This window comes from Elephantulus edwardii, unplaced genomic scaffold (genome assembly GCF_000299155.1).
Source record: "Elephantulus edwardii isolate Elephantulus edwardi_28Jun2011 unplaced genomic scaffold, EleEdw1.0 scaffold00146, whole genome shotgun sequence".
In the NCBI taxonomy this organism is placed as follows: Eukaryota; Metazoa; Chordata; class Mammalia; order Macroscelidea; family Macroscelididae; genus Elephantulus; species Elephantulus edwardii.
In genome coordinates, this window is record NW_006399896.1 from 6,867,318 (window position 1) to 6,881,529 (window position 14,212).

General features: G+C 41.4%; 1 protein-coding gene across 1 annotated transcript in view; it reads left to right on the forward strand.

The window, feature by feature from the left end:
- The window catches only part of CRKL (v-crk avian sarcoma virus CT10 oncogene homolog-like), a 30,242-nt gene extending 16,873 nt beyond the window's left edge, over window positions 1-13,369 (forward strand). Inside the window, exon 3 of the mRNA XM_006894565.1 lies at window positions 13,235-13,369. Within this exon, the coding sequence (XP_006894627.1) occupies window positions 13,235-13,369 (135 nt within the window). The remainder of the gene's footprint in view (window positions 1-13,234) is intronic.
- The last annotated feature ends 843 nt before the right edge of the window (window positions 13,370-14,212 follow it).

The window sequence follows — 14,212 nt, forward strand, 5'->3', positions numbered from 1 at the left end:
CTCATTTAAGGTTACTTTCATGAGAATAAAGGTAATTTTGGGGGGCTCTTACAGTGCCGTGTTCACATCATCTTTTTGTCATAGAATTTCTTAAGCCTTGATTTTTGTTGGCTTCAAAATGCACTCTCCACCCAAAGCCTCATAGATCAGTCAGACAGTACTTGGGGGTGGTTTCCCCTCAAATAAAGATGGGTGGAGTGCTGAGGGGAAATAAGTGTTCAGACACTTACAAACACAAAGTTTCAGATTTCTAACATTGTGACACCTTAACAAAGAAAAGGATTCATAAATGGCTTGAATATTCTCTTCACCAAGGCAGAGAAGTAAGTTTAAAATACCTCAGACCTTGCTTATTGTGAAATTTTAATAGTGTAAAGAGAATTTAAATGTTTTAATCTCCAAATAATTTTCTTCAAATTAAACGTATACTGGTTTTGATTATTAAAAAAAAGAGAGACTCTTTGAAAAGTTAGCCTGTTGCCTTGGCTTGCTGAAATACAGTCCCTTCCTGAAGATAAGGTTCATGAACCCATTGGTGAGCAAATTGAGTTTAATTTTGAGGAAACATTGGATTAAGACCATAAGGACCAAATAGAAACCTAGGCAGTGATGACCCAAAGAGAGAAAGTGGCATAGAAGGATATGAAAAGTAAAGTTGGTTGGTTTTATCCCCCCTCATTGAGGCATTTTATTTGCACTATGTATTACATCCCTAGAAAAAGAATCCCAGGATTTTCCTCATTGTGTGTTTCCGCCCTGCTTTCTCCTGGTCCATGATGAGGTCCTGAGGTTGTTAGGTATGCTGAAGCCAGACAGATCAGGAGCAGATGATTCTGCCAACCCAGAGGCATGCAGTTTGAATCCACCAGTTGCTCCATGGCAGAAAGATGGGCAGTGTCTTCCCATTCAATTTACAGCCTCTGTAAACCTGCTGGAGGGTCAACTCTGAATCGGTTCCGATTTGAGAGTACACAACAGCTGCATTGGAAGAAGAGGAACACAACCAGAGGAAACGGACACACTGCTAAGTCAGAATTCTAGCCCCCCTCACTGAACACAGATCTGCCGTGTACCTAGTGTGTCCTCTTAGGTCCCAGTACTTGCCAGTTTACATACCAATTTCAACCTGTGAGGCCCGTCTGTCAGCTCAGGGTTGAGGAGCCGACAAGACCTACTTGTGTTCGGTAATTGACTGGCCATTGAGAGTAAGGACGTTGGTGAGAATCTTGAGGCTTTGAGGCTCCCAGCTATATCGGGAGTATAGTTTTCACCTTTGCTGAGCCACTCCACTGAAACCTCTGCCTCTACAGTGTGATGCAGCTTTTGTTGGTCTGAAAGTTTACAAACCATGGTTCTCGTGGGATCATTCATATACATGTGGGTTTTTTTACTGCATTAATTACAGTTGATTAATAAATGGTCCATTTTAGAAATCCTTGTCCTGTGGTCCCTGGATTTAGAAGTCATGAAAAGGAATCCTGTAGGAGGATTTTAGGGGTACCTGGGAGGCCTACTTGCCTGTTACCACTCTCGGTCTTTTACATTTCAGAGTGCTCCCAGCTGTCCAAGCCACATCAGAGGCTTTGCTTAGTGCTTCTCAAGGATTGAAAGGCATAAGTTTTTGTAAAAAACTTTTCCCAAGTCTGCTTTATCAGATGTTAAATTCATATTGGAACATTTATTATGCATCAAAACTGAAAATAAAGGTGTTAATTTTACTAATTTAATGAAATCTTTAGTAACATTTCCCAAAGTACGGCTTTAAGTCAGGGTAAAGTGCTTTTCCAGATTGGCATTTGACTTTTTAAGATTTTGGTTTTTTTCATTCTTCATTGTATTCAAATGTAATTTTTTTAAAGAGAAAATCTTTGGTCTTAACACTGTAACGACTGTAACTAATGAAGCTTAGCCAGTTAGGTTGATGTATTTAAGATGGTAAAAAATAATACAGAAAGAAAAACTTGAATTATCCAGAATGTGACAATAAGAGATATTTCCATTAAGAAGGTGTGTTGTGGGTTGTTTGGTTTTTGGTTTTTGTGTTTTGTTTTGTTTTTTTTCATTAAGCTTTAAAAGCCAAAGCAAGTTTGGCCCATTTCAGGGATAAACAATTCAGTATTCAAGCATTACAAAGTTAATTGGATGCGTGTCTTGGTAATGGGTCACTTTTTAAAGATGAATATTGTTTTTATTTGTGGTTGATTTTGGTTTTGGTGAATTATTTTCAGCCTTTGGTTGAAGCTCAGGGTGACCTACACTTGTGTACAATACAGCTTTATCTGCTTCATCTTGGTTGAGGTGGTACAAAGATCAGTTCATATGTACTGCATCACCATATATTTTTTTTATTTTTTTTCTATAATTATATTTTATTAATTTTCATAAACATTTACAGAGATTTTGGGTTTCCATTCATTCACCGCCGCACCATTCTCTCTACCCTCCTCCCAGTTTGTTCTTGTCCAAATGCCACAGTGCTTGTCAAAGCCAGTTCTGATTAATCTTCTTTGTCAGTGTGTCCTTTGCCATTCCCTATCACTCCTCCCTGAGAGAGACTTCACCCTGAGTCATAAGGAAAAGGGGATGGCGTATTCTCTTAGCTACTTCCTGCTGAAAAGGGACGCTGTGGGTTTCAGGGTGAAGATCTTCTCTCACTACTCTAAAGGGCCCCTTTGGCAGTAGGAAACACATAGACTATTATGGAGATTGATTTTGGAATTTAGATGCACTCTTATTGATTGTGCTTGGCCATACATGTTCATATCCTTGAAGATGTATCATGGGGGTGTTGCAACCTAGAAGACACAAATTTGACTAACAAGTTATAAGTACATGAGTCAAAAATTATGGAAAAGTAAAAGAAAAGATTCTTTCATTGTTCCACAACTCCCCCCCCCCAGGTCCCCTCCACCATGCAGCCCTCGCTGTAGACTCCTGTGATGACAGAAACACCCAGTTATATATCTCTTTTAAACAGTTCCCTCCCTCCTCCGCCTCAGTGCAGCACACATCATTGAACCCATCTTACTCAGTCTCTCCCCAACCCCAAGGACAGTCCCATTCTACAACAGTGGCATCATGTAATATTTGTCCCTTTGTGACTGGGATATTTCACTCGGCATAATGTTCTCCAGAGTCAACCATTTTTAATAATATTGCATGAGTTCCTTGTTTTTTAATGCAGCATAGTATTCCATTGTGCGAATATACCACAGCTTCTCTAGCCATTCGTTTGTTGATGGGCACTTAGGTTGTTTCCAACTCCTTGCTATTGTGAACAAAACTGCAATAAACATGGGTGTACATATATCTGCTTGGATGTCAGCTATGGTCTCTTCAGGGTCTATTCCCAGTAGTGGAATTGCTGGGTCAAATGGTATCTCTATTTGCAACTTTTTGAGAAAGCGCCATACTGCTTTCCACAGGGGTTGCACCATTTTACACTCCCACCAACCATATATTAATAAAATTATCTTTGGGAAAATAAAAGAAGCTTGGGAGAAGCAAGAAGTAGCTTACAGTCACATTGTCCTTTCTTGTTTTTGTCATTTTGTGCGTGTGTGGATGGGCTTTGACTATTGCATAATTATCTATGTTCTAAAACGTGAAATAATGATGCCTGTGTGATCTTGTTAAAGCAACTCTTTCTGTTGAGACGTTTGCAAGTAGGTTACCAGGAAAAGTACTATAATTAAAATGAGAAAAGATGAGGTAAGTAGAACAAAATGTGCCAGGAACAAAGCCTCTTGATATTATTATGTGGAATGATGATGATTCATATGAACTTTATTCCTTGGAATTGGCAGGTGTTTTGTTGTGATTTTTCTTTCCTTTTCCCTTATAAGATGTAATTGTCTAAAAGCCATTCCTGTATGTGAAGGTAGGATAGTGTAAAATAGGTCAGTATTGAGCCCTATTTCTCTCTGGCTCATCCCCAAGAAGTGTTAAGTCTCATATACTTTGAGCATGTTTTCAGGATGGTCCTTGGAAGATGATGTTCTGGGGGAGGTGGAGGGTCCAGGAAAGAAAGGAAGATCTTCAACAAGGTGGATTGACACGGTGACTGTGAGACAATGGTGAGGGTGCTGCAGGACAGGGCTGGGTTCAGATCTGCTGATCATAGGGTCATTGTGAGTCCTAGTCAACTTGACAGCACCTAACAGTTTGAGGGAGAAGTGATGTAGTCCGTATAACATTGCACTGCTAACCCAAAGGCAGTTCCTCTGTCGGTTCAGATCTTTGCATGAGAAAGATGGGCAGTCTCCTGAGCCGTTTACAGCCTCAGAAGTCCAGTCACAGGGTCATCTGTGAGTTGGTTCTGACTCCACGCCAATGAGATGATGATGTTAATTTGAGGGAGAACCATTAGTACCTTTACAAGGTTACTGAATATGGTTATGCATCATGGTGAGTGACCCTACAACTTCCTTTGTTCCTGGCATCCTGTACATTGATTGGGACTGGGAGGGCCTTAGGAAACAGGTTGCATCCTATAAGAATTTTTTCAGGTTGAGGGAAATCAGGTACCCCTTTCCAAAAGTGGGTCCTTGACCAGAAGGAGCTATTGCGTGTTGGGGCAAAGGTTGTGATGTCATAAAACATGTGATCTGAGCTGTGTCTTGTGACACAGCATAGTTCGGAAACAGTCCTGGGCTTGTATTCAAGTCCTGACTTATTGATCGTAGGGAAAAAATCTCCCATCCTCCCAGTCTAAATTAAAGGCAGCCTGGCTCTGACAGTTGATGTTTGTTTGTTATTCATCCATTTATGCATCCAACCTGTGGGTGCTCCTTGTCAATTCCTGCCATTAAAGAGTTTGTCATCGAGTGAAAGAAAGTGGTGGTCTTGAGACCATACAAGCAAATAGAGATAATGAGTAAGTTAACTGCATGAAATGGGGAAAGGAATTGTCAGAGGGAAGAGATGATGTGAGCAAAAGTAACACTTCTGAGTAAAGGAGAGAACTGGACATGTTGGCAAGCGAGAGGCAGTAGAAGCGGGCTGTCACCCTCTCCCAAAACGGCTGAGAAGCGTAACCATTATCGTTGCTTTCATTTGAGATGTGGAACCAGCCAGTTTCTCACCAATGATGGAGATTCTGAAGTTTCCAGGCACTTCATAGTTCTTCAGATTTATTTTTAAAGGATTCCGTGTATATTCTTCATTCTCCTTTTAATGACATTGTCATTCATTTTATTCCTGAATACAGTCCTGCCTGGGAAAAGGAAAACCAATTTTTTAGCCCTTACTGAATAGCACATACTTAATCCTGGGTGTACACTCCCATGTATGTTTATTGTGTCTGTCCAGTGGAGCTTCAGTTCAGCATATTCCTTCATGGTATAGATTAAGAAAGCCCCCTGGTGGCATGTTTTAGGGTAGGAGAAGTTTCTGTGAAAATCTAAGGCAGTATAAAAAATACTGTGAGGAAAAATAACAATTTTTTCAGACTGCAAGTGAGGCCTAAAGCAATTTGAGATAGAACGGATTTAAATAAAGAAGAAAAACACATTTTAATCATGTCTTAGGCCAGTTAGTAGAACTATCTTTATAATGCATTTTGCTTTCAATAGTGTCTCAATATGAGAAAATTACACACTAAAAAAATAGCATTCCCATAGATTTCTCTCCTCACCAGTATTTTGTATGAATGTGGCAAGTTGTTAACAGCTGATAAACCATTATTGGTAAGATATTATTCATAGTTTAAATTAGTGTTTTATTTATATCTAAGTCTTTGATTTCCTGATGATGTCTTTTAGGATATTGATTACTCTGTTTCATGTTAACTGCAAATTTGAAACAAATACCATCAGGTCCTTATCCCAAAATCTTCTGCAGTCTCTCCTGACTTATGTCTTGTGGCAAAAAGGAATAATGAGACAGACCTGGCATGACTTATTCCTGGTGAGCAGCCCACACTGCTCCCACATATTCCACGTCCCAATCCGAGTACTTAAAAACTATTTACTAGGGGAGAAAAGTGCAAGAATGAATGAATTGGGGGTGGTGGTGAACCAAACCCAACTATTTACTGCCAGCAGTGTGTCCAGGTTTGATTTCAAGCTCACCTTTTTTGCACATGGGAGTTCTGTTGGCCTAGTTGCGTTGCATTGCTGACTATAAGACTGTAGTTTGGCCCTACCAGCAGCTCCACAGGAGAAAGGTGGACCATCTTCTTCCATGTGATTTTTGTTGTTACTGTTAGGTGCCAGTTAGTGGACAGCGACTCATGGTGAGTGACCCTGTGAACAGTGGATCTGAACCTTGCCCTGTCTGGTGCCACCTTCATCATTTCTCAGATTCTTGAGCCCATTGTTACAGTTATTGTCAATCTATCTTTTTAAGGGTCTTCTTTCTCTTACCCGCCACCTTTCCAAGCATGATTCTTTTTCCAAGGATTCACTCTTCCTAAAAATATACTCCAAAAATTAAAGCCCCAGGAATTGATGGGATACTGATTGACTTGTTTCAATTAACAGATGTACCCTTGGATATGCTCACCAGTCTATGCCAGGAAATCTGGAGGACAGCTGTCTGGGCTATGGATTGGAAGAGGTCCATATTTGTTCCCATTCCTAAGAAAGGTGATCCAGCTAAATGTGGAAACTATCAAACAATACATGAAAGCAAAATACTGCTGAAGATCATGGGGGGGGGGGAAATGGCTGGAACAGCACAAAGATAGGGAATTGCCAGAAGTGCAAGCATAATTTAGAAAAAGCCATGGCACCAAGGACATCATTGCTGACATCAGATGGATCCTGGCTGAAAATAGAGAATATCAGAAGAATGTGCTTTATTGACTATGCAAAGGCATTTCACTGTGTGATCATCAGAAGTTGTGGCTGACATTGAGACAAATGGGAGTCTCAAAGCACTTAATTATGCTCATGCAAAACATATAGCTGGACCAGGAGGCTATGTACGAACAAAGCAGGGGAATGCTGAATGACTAAAAATTAAGAAGAGAGTGTATCAAGGTTGTGTCCTCTTTCATCCCTATTCAATCTGTATGCTGTTCAAATTATTCAGGAAGCTGGACTCTGAAGAGGAACATGGCATCAGGATTGGAGGGAGACTCATCAGTAAACCTGCATTATGCAGGTGACACAAACTTGTTTACTGAAAATGAGGGGGGCTTTGAAACACTTGTTGCAGAAGATCAAGGAATACAGCCTTCAATATGGATTGCATGTCAATGTCAAGAATAACAAAGATTCCTACCAGACTGATAAGCAACATCATGACAGATGGAGAAAAGATTGAAATTGTCAATAACTTCATCTTACTTGGAGCCACAATTAACAGTCTTAGTACCAGAAGTCAGGAAATAGGAGACACATTGCACTGGGAAAATATGCAGTTCTAGGAACCTCTCCAAATTACTTAGGAATATTGATACAGTTTGAGGATAAACTGATTCAGACCATAGTCTTTATGATCACCTGCTATGCATCTGAGAGCTGGACAGTGAATAAGGATGACAGAAGACTTGAATTGACGCCTTTGAGCTATGATGTTGGAGAAGAGCACTGAACATCCCATAGATGGCCAAAAGAACAAAGGGATGTCTTGGAGAGAGTACAGCCAGAGTGCTCTGTGGAGGCAAGAATGATGAGATTTTGCCTTACATACTTTGGGCTTGTTACTAGGAGGGGCTATTCCATGGAAAAGGACATGATGCTAGGAAGGGTGGAGAAAAACAAGTCAGACCAAGTTTTACCAGTCCTGTCTCTAAGGAGCAATCTGGTTGCACTCCTCCAAGACATAATTGTTCTCTTGGCAGACCATGAGATATTCAGTACTCTTCTCCAACACTAAAACTCAAAGGCATTGATTCAACTTCTGTCATACTTATTGTTCAACTTTTGGATGCATAGCAAATAATTAAAAAAGCCATGGCTTGGGTCTGGTGACCCTTAGTCTCTGAACTGAAATCCCTTTTGGAGAAGTCCCTAACAGCAGATTTTCCCAGTCAACTCATCTTTTGATTTCTTAATTGCTGGGGAGCGAGGATGTTGGCTGTGGATCTAAGGAAGATGAAAATCATTGACAATTTCAATCTTTTTCTCCATTTCTTATGCCTATTGGTGCGGTAGTGAGGATTTTTGTTTTCTTGATGATAAGTAATCTATATTGAAAGTATAGTCTTTAATCTTCTGCAGCAAGTGTTTAAAATCCTCATCACTGTCAGCAAGCAAGATTGTGTCATCTACATAACAAGTTATTGATGAGTCTTCCTCAAATTCTGTCACATTCTTTTTTATATAGTCTAGCTTCCCAAATTATTTGCTTAGTATACAAACTGAATTGCTATGGAGAAAAGATGCAGCCCTCTTTCATACCTTTCTTGTTTGTGAATCGTGCAGTGTTCCATTCTGTTTATAGACAATAGATTCTTAGATTAGGTATAGATCACATGAGCACAATTAAGTGTTCTGGGATTCCCCATTCTTCTCTAAGTTAGCCATAATTTATACCTTTGCATAGTCCGTAAAATACAGGTAGACATCCTTCTGGTATTCTGCTTTCAGCCAAGATCTGTCTGACATCAGGAGTGATACCCTTTGTGTCACAGCCTCTTCTAATTCCAGCTTGAATTTCTGGCAGTGTTGATACACTGTTCTGGCCATTTTGGGACAGTCTTTTAGATTTTATTACATGTGATAGTAATGCTATTGCCATTAATTTCTAAATTCTCCATGATCACTGTGTGGGGGAATGGGTATAAATAATGGATCTCATCCAGAGAGCAGTCTTAGGAATTTCTTGGCAGACTGGTAACACCTTCATGGACACATTTGCTTGTTGGTTTTTTTTTTTTAACAAATCCATAATTTTATTTGCTTTTCAATAAGTTTAAATCCTCGAGGGATACAGCATTACACGGATTCTGTGTCCGATGGCCTTAGCAGGAAGGTTGTTCCGAAATTTGGCCCGAGCCATGCCACTGTTTCCGCGCGCACGAGTTACCTTTCCCCAGATTACTCTGGTTTTATTGGGTTTGCCACCAGGAGTCACCGTATTGTTTTTTGCTTTGTAAACATAAGCACATCTCTTGCCTAAATAGAATTCTGTTTCATCTCGGACATAAACACCTTCAATTTTAAGAAGAGCTGTGTGCTCCCTCTGGTTCCGGAGACCTCGTTTATAGCCAGCAAAAGTGACTTTGCACCAAAGCCTCCCAGCCATCTTTGTGGTTCAGAAGTCCTGCTTCCAAGAGGCCTTTCTAGTCCGCACTTGCAAAGAAGCAACTGAATCCCGGAGCAGCAGCCCTCCGGACGTTAGGCAACCAGGACCATCAACCCTGCATCTCTGCCATCCCGCCCTCCCTCTAGCTGGAATCATTAGAAAACTGTCGCTGCAGGGACCCTCAAGCTGCGCTGATGTCTTGCACATTTGCTTGTTGAATCATGTAAATTAGTATCCTGTCAATTCCTGGGCCATTATTTTTTTACGAATGCCTTCAGTTCAGCTTGAACTTCTTACTTCATTCCCATTGGTTCTTGATCATACGCGTCTTCCTGAAATGGTTCCATGTCAAGCAATTCTTTTGGTATAGTGACACTGTATTCAGAAACCCAGTGGAGGGCCAGCTATGAGTCTTGTGAATGAATGGCAGTGAATGTTTACATTTTATAGTTATTGCTGTTTTCCGTCTTTTGATGAAAATCAAGAGGCTAATGTCTTGTGGAGTGATTCCTCTATGACAGAAGATTCAGCTGAACCAACTCAGACTCCAGCAGCCAGTGTTGGGTTGATTCCTGCTTGCTGGCATATCAGTCAGCACGTAGACACCTAACCTTACCAAAATAAGGACATCCTTAAGATGCTTGTTCCTTGCTCCCATCAGGTTTCTCTTCTTTAATGTTCTTCTCCCAGTTTTGGAACTTCTGATGGTTGGATTGAATCTATTATTTTATCCATCCTAAGGCCCCTTGGTGCACCTTCCACCACTGACTGGTCTGGGTTCTTCTGATTCAGCTTCATCCATTGAACTTGATTTATTGATTACAAGTAAATTCACATTAGCAGTATCTGTACTACTTTTACTTGTTATGGAGTGAAACTGTCCACAAAGCAAGCCTAGATTTCAGTAGTTGTGTTTTCTGATCTTTCAGGGATCATCCTTCCTTTCCTCTGGCTAAATGAGCTATAATTGATATGCACGATGATGGTGGGTCTCATTACCATGCAGGGAATTACTTTACACAGCCCTTGTGTTGACAGTTACTATAACTCCTATCAAGGACTGGTGGGAGCCATGGGTATGCAATTGTTAGGAGCTTGTGGCCCATCAAGAGGATTAGATAACTCAATGATGTAAATAAAGTAAATGAAACCTTGGAAATAAGGTGTATGCAACCCTAATGAGGATATGAGTCAGGTTTTCCCTCTCAGTATGCTATTTTTAAGTCATCCCAGAGGTAGAAAGGGAGTCTCACTACCATTGGGAAAGAGGAGCCACGATCAATGCCCTGCGGACCACTGCACTGAATCTCCTATACCCAGGAACAAGGCTCTCTGATGGCCTGGTGAAATGGCAGGAGATAATCAGACATGTCGGCAGCGAAACAGTAGCTGCAGGACCAGGAAATAGGCAATGGGCTTCTGGACCCGTGGAGCCTGGCTTGTGGTTAGGGGTCCTGGGGGAGGAACTAAGTTTGCCAGTCCATGGAGCTTGGGCTGAGGCTTCACTGGCAGCACAGGATGACATATTAGTAGAGTTGAAAGTGGTAGCACTTGCCCAGTAGTCGTTGGATTGGGCACCTGTGAGGCTGCACTCTATCTGCTCTTTGAACTGCGGGACCCCCTCCTTACTATTATTGTAAGTCATGCCATTGAGCTCCTATGCACTTAAGGGAATACGTTGGGTATGTGGACCAGGTGCATTGGTGTATGGCTGCCCACAGGGTCATTTCCAGCTCCCTTCCAGGGATTTGACTTGGTATGACCTCCATCCTTCCTTTTTTGACATTGCATCACTATCTTTCACATCTGGTTTTAGGAATTTGATTCAAGGACAGTTTCGAAGTAGAAGATAATGCTGCTGCTGCGGCTGTTGTTGCTGGTACGTGCTATCAAGTCAGAACTGACTGACAGCTAAACCTCTGGCAACTTTTCAGAGGCAGTAAATCATGTGGGAAGGAAATTTTCCATCCTTCTGCAGAACAGCTGGTGGACTAGAACCATGTGCCTTTGGGATTGCAGCACAGTTTCTTACCACTAGGTTACCAGAAACTAAAACAGAAGAAAGCACATTTAGATGCAATACTGAAGAACTCTTATGGGTAAAATATTGACTGATTCAGGAAGCACCAAAAGAAAATAGAAGGAATATAGTCACTATACCAGAAAGAATTGATACTTAACCATTTGAGGAAATAATAAAAGATGAGCAGTGTAGGCATTGTTAAAAAACAAGGCCCCGGGAACTGTTGGAATTCCAATTGATGGTGTTTAACCAAACACATGCAGTCACTGCATGCTCACTCGTCATACCAAAAAATTTAAGGGACAGTTCTTTTGGCTTACTGTAGGAGATCCATGTTTGTTCTCATTCTCCAGAAGTGTTCAAAAGTTACTGAACAATATATCATTCATACTGCTTTCACAGAACACTGAGAGCCCTGGGCCCTCTGCACTCTGGCTGGCAGCAGCAGGCCTTATAGCCCACCGCTGTGCTTCAGAGATTCAGAAGATGTCTTAGAACCTCTTATATTCTTGGTTTCCCTCTGCAGTCAATCAACCTGCTAGATCAGTAGCATTAACCTAAGACTTTTCCAAATGACTGGTACATAAAATGTCAGTATATGATAAAATGTTACTTGATGACGTGACTGGGAAAACATCATAAAAGGTCAGAGAAAATTGGGACTAGCACTATAAATGACAGGCAGCATTCTTGAGTTCGGCTGCAGCATCTCATTTATCTAACTCTGTTACATGGTTTGACATAGCCTTATACCTTGTCATTTTGAGAGTAGTCTTCAGTTAGACACATGCCAAAAGACATGTTACTTCAAAGAAAGTCTGCATGAAACAGCAGCTTAGTTGGGACTTACCTATTGATGTGTCAGTGGCTATCATGTATTTTTAACTTTATAAAATTGTATTTTAAAATAAAAACTTCAGTCAGACAGTTTTTAGACTTGTAACAACTACATAACCCTCTAAAGCGTTGTAGGTCTCAGACAGTTTGGTTGGGAACTACTTCCAAAATTAAATACCTGCTTAAATGTATCTTTCCCTTAATGAGCAAGTTAGTCATAGGGTCTGTCTTCTAGAATAGTGGATACAGTTTTTCCCATCCTGCAGTTTTACATTAACCCTAAAAGATGCTTATAACCAGGCCACTTCTCCCAGCAGGTACCCACAGAAGTGGAATGATAGACCTTGGAGAAGCTATGCTTCTTAGAGACAGTGCAGAGTGTGAAGGAGGTCCTCCATCCTCCCATTTAGATTTGAGCGGGCAGATCCTCCCCCCCAAAATAAACTTTTTTGTGTAACTTGAACCAATTAGTAAAAGTCAAAACTGAAGAGCAGTGATGTTAGTTTGAGAACTAAGGTGCATGTGATTCAGATCATGGTCTTTTCAGTCAGTTGCCATGCTGCCGAGAGCTGGACAGTGACTAAGGATGACAGTAGGAAAAAACCTTGCCTTTGAACTGTAGTGAGTACTGAATGGACTGCCAAAAGAATCAACCTATCTTGGAGAAGATGAGCCAGAGTACTCCTTGGATGGCAAGGACGTTGAAGCTTCATCTCGCATACTTTGGCATGTTGCTAGAAGAGCTTATTCCTTGGAGAGGGACATCATGCTTGGAAAGGTGGAGGGGAAGTGTAGGAGAGGAAGATCATCAAGTAGGTGGGTTGACATAGTGACTGCAGCAATGGGATTGAGTGTGTCAGAGATTCTGAGGTCATACCCAATAGCACCTAGCAACACCACCATAGAAGTCAAATGTCTCTCTGTAGCTAATAAGAAAGGGGTGAGAGGGTGGGAAATACATGCTTTACACCGCTTCTCCTGATGTTCCTGCCCTTCACTGGCTAAGGATTGAGCCAGGCTTCCTTCCCATCTCCATATTCAATGTCCTTGTTGAGCTTGACTTTAAGTTCAGCACCAAAAACAGGCAGTTTCCAGGTGCTTTAACACCAGGACCAGTGATTTAATGTAAACTTTCTTCATTAGTGTGCTGAACACTGTCCTCTTTTCCTGTCTCTGCAGGTTGGTGATATTGTGAAAGTCACAAGGATGAATATAAACGGCCAGTGGGAAGGTGAGGTGAACGGGCGCAAAGGCCTCTTCCCCTTCACACATGTCAAAATCATCGATCCTCAAAATCCAGACGAAAATGAGTGATTGCTGCCCCATGTACGTGCTGCTTCATGTTCTGCCTGCCATCGTCTCCTCAGCGTGGAAACGCACGCTCTCATGGGCCAGTGCTACAGCATCACCACACGAGCGTCTCACACACATCTGGAATGCACACAGCAGGCTGCCTCCAGCATTGTATCATAGTCATATTGTCAGCAGATAGCCGATTTTAGAGTTCTTTCCGATCACAAACTGATTATCCTGGTGGAAGCACACAAGTGAAGAGATGTGGCTGAGGAAGGGAGCTTCCTTCTCCTGCTACCCAGTTTATACTGTTACCTCACTCATTCATCAGGGGAAGCTTGCAGTTTATTAAATCAGGAGCTCAGCCACCATCTTTTTCTTGTGGTGAACAGTGAAAGTGACAAAAAGAAGATGGTTTTACCCGGAACTTCCCCAAGATCTGGCATTTGGATTGGTTTGGTTTGGTTTGGTTTTGGAAGACTTCATTAATTAGGCTTGTGTGTTGTGAACAGGCTTCTAAGTAGCAGGTTGGATATTTGTGATCTTGCAAGGAATGACACATGCCTTTCAGCTTCTCGAATGAAGCATCTTAGCTCTGTGAGATGAAGAGTGGGCCTGAAGCAGGACCCTTGTGCTTTGGCGTTGCGGTACTCATGGTGTGCCAAGGTGTGTGTGCCGTCTTTTAGATCACCTTGTCCCAGAAAGCATGTGAGGGTTAATGGGGAGACCTTTGCTTACCTTACCAGTGACAGAAGAGCTTGTGACAGAAAGGTAGTTTTTATCCAACCTTTCCAGTGAATTCTTTTTTAATAGGACTTTAAATTCCTCTTGAAAGTGAGGTTGTTTCAAAGAATCATTGCATTA